The sequence below is a fragment of the Plasmodium reichenowi genome, chromosome 5 (assembly GCF_001601855.1).
Source record: "Plasmodium reichenowi strain SY57 chromosome 5, whole genome shotgun sequence".
In the NCBI taxonomy this organism is placed as follows: domain Eukaryota; phylum Apicomplexa; class Aconoidasida; order Haemosporida; family Plasmodiidae; genus Plasmodium; species Plasmodium reichenowi.
The window spans coordinates 913,822-916,448 of record NC_033650.1 but is presented as its reverse complement, the minus strand read 5'-3'; the positions used below and the strand labels follow the sequence as shown (position 1 = coordinate 916,448).

Here is a 2,627-nt window from a genome sequence, read left to right as displayed (position 1 = left end):
TACGAAAAAAAACAAATTTATTTTTCTTTTTATTATTTCCTATTTATATTTTTTTTTTTGGAAGGAAATTTTTTTCAAGTCTTATCAAAAAAAAAAATATATATTTTTTTTAAACACATTTCTTTTATTACTATAAGATTATATTTAATTTGTTTTAAAATATCTCTTATTTTATTTTATTTTATTATTTTTTTTTTTTTGTTGTTTAAAAAAATGTTTCAATAATTTTATAGATTTTTATCACTATAATATATATATATATATATATATATATATATATATATATATTGGAAAATACACAAATTATAAAAAAAATAAAAAAAATATTATTTATTTTATTGAATTATGTAATTATTATATTAAACAGATTTAATAATCAAAATAAAAGATATAGTATATGTATATATTTATATATATATATATATAACATGATTAGATTGATATTTTTGTTTATCATCGATTTCTTTATTGGTGTTATTATTATTAATGTTTTTTTTTTTGAATATGTAAAATGCCAGGGAAAGTTTGTTAATACTAAGAAAGAGTTCCCAAAAATAAGAAATATAAGTAATACTTTTAAACAGATTAAGTTCTTTGCTCCTTCCAAAAAAAAAAAAAGGAATTACATGTTTTTATCAAAACATAACTTTAGAAAGAACAATGATAATGGTATCTCTTCGTCAAACAAAAAAAAAAACTTTCTTTTAAAATATCAAACCAGAAATAATGTTATGTATCGAATTATATGTAATCACAATTTATTAATTCTTAACAACACCTCTTTTTTGAAGCCTACAAAATTAACCATTTATAATCATGATGCTCCTAAAAATGACATCTCAGCAAATGATCCAGAAAAAGCTAGAAGAAAAAGTAAAGCATTACCAACAAACAATTTGAATGATAAAAAAGAAGAAAACATACTACCAATCGACAAAGCAAACGATCAAAATGATAATGTAACCTTACCAGTTAATAATTTGAACGAACATGAAACTAATAATTTGTCTTTAAAAAAAAATGAAGAAACTAAGAATAAGAATATTTCTGAAAATAATGATACATGGAAAAAGTATTTAGAAGATAAAAGAAAGAAGGAAATATTAAAGGATCTGGAAAACAAAAGGAACAAGAATAATAATATTAAGAAGAAGAAGAATTATAATAATGAATATATGAAAAATATAAAAGAATATACACATAATAATAATAGTAATACATGTGAAATAATTCAAAAAGACGAATTAAATGGAAACGATGAAATTATTAAGGATCAAAGTAATTATTCCAATGACCATAATAATGATTATTATGATGATGATAATGATTATTATGAAGATGATGGTGATGATGATGATTATGATGATGATGATGATGACAACAATAACGATAACGATTTTATTGATGAATATAGCGACTTAGAAAAACAAGAGAGACAATATGATAATTTACAAAATGGAAAATTTTCATATTTTAATAATATAAATGATACAAATAAAAATTTAAAAAATCACAAAACGTATAATGAAGAAAAAAGAAATAATAATAATTCTTCATCATTAAACGATAGTATAAATAATATTTTTAGTTCAAACAAAAAAAATGATCTACCTTTATTCTTCTCATTAAATAATAAATCCTTCGAAAATAGTAACAATAAATATTTTGATAAAATCTGTAGTATATCTCCAAATGAATTAATAAATAGATTTTTTGAAAATACTTCAGAAAGAGTAAAAGAAGCTGTGAAAAATATTATATTTAATATTATAGGAAATATACAAAAATATACAATTGAAACATCTATATTAATTACTTATGAAAAAATATATAATTTCTTATTACAAATTATATTAACAGGGTATATGATAAAAAATGCGGACTATAGATTAACTTTAAATGAGTCCTTATATGATCAAAATAATATCTTGAATAAAAAAGATTATGATCAACAACAAGATGAACAAGAAAATGTAAATAAAGAAAAACAACAGAACAATGAATATCAAGAAGACGATTTATTTAATTTAAAAAAATCTTTTCATGCCTTATTTTCGGATAATAATAGAAATAATATGTCAGAAGAACAATTGAATAAGGGCGAAATGTTAAATTCAAAACATATAATTGATCCAAACGAGACTAATAATACTAATAATACTAATAATAATAATAATAATAATATAGATAATTATAAGACAAATGGGGAATCAAATGATATAACAAACGATACAACAAGTGATGATTACCCTATTATTAATACGAAAAATTATATCCTTTTTTTAAGGAAAAAAATTAACTCTTTAGAAAAACAACTCAATATATTAAAAGAAAGTAAAACATTTTTAAATGATGACTTACTTTCTTACATAAAATCATTAACAGAAATACAACTACGTTCTTTAACAGATAACATTGGACCACTTGTATTAGATTCTACCAAGAAAATTGTCGAACTAGTAATTCAAGGTATGACTCTAAATATAAATAAAAATATGTCCAATGAACTTATATATGTAAGTGGTTCAGTTCTAACATATATATGTTTCTGGCAATTAATTATTGGATATACACTCAGAGAAATGGAAATAAGAGACGAGCTTTCAGATTATCTTAAGGGAAGTTGA

At 20.5% G+C, this 2,627-nt stretch overlaps 1 protein-coding gene across 1 annotated transcript; it reads left to right on the top strand.

Annotated features, from left to right (window-relative positions):
* Positions 1 to 428: 428 nt before the first annotated feature.
* Positions 429 to 2,627, top strand: PRSY57_0525800 (hypothetical protein; the record flags this gene model as incomplete). Its single annotated transcript, XM_012906326.2, has 1 exon — positions 429 to 2,627. The coding sequence occupies one exon, from the start codon at positions 429 to 431 to the stop codon at positions 2,625 to 2,627; it is 2,199 nt and encodes a 732-aa protein (XP_012761780.2).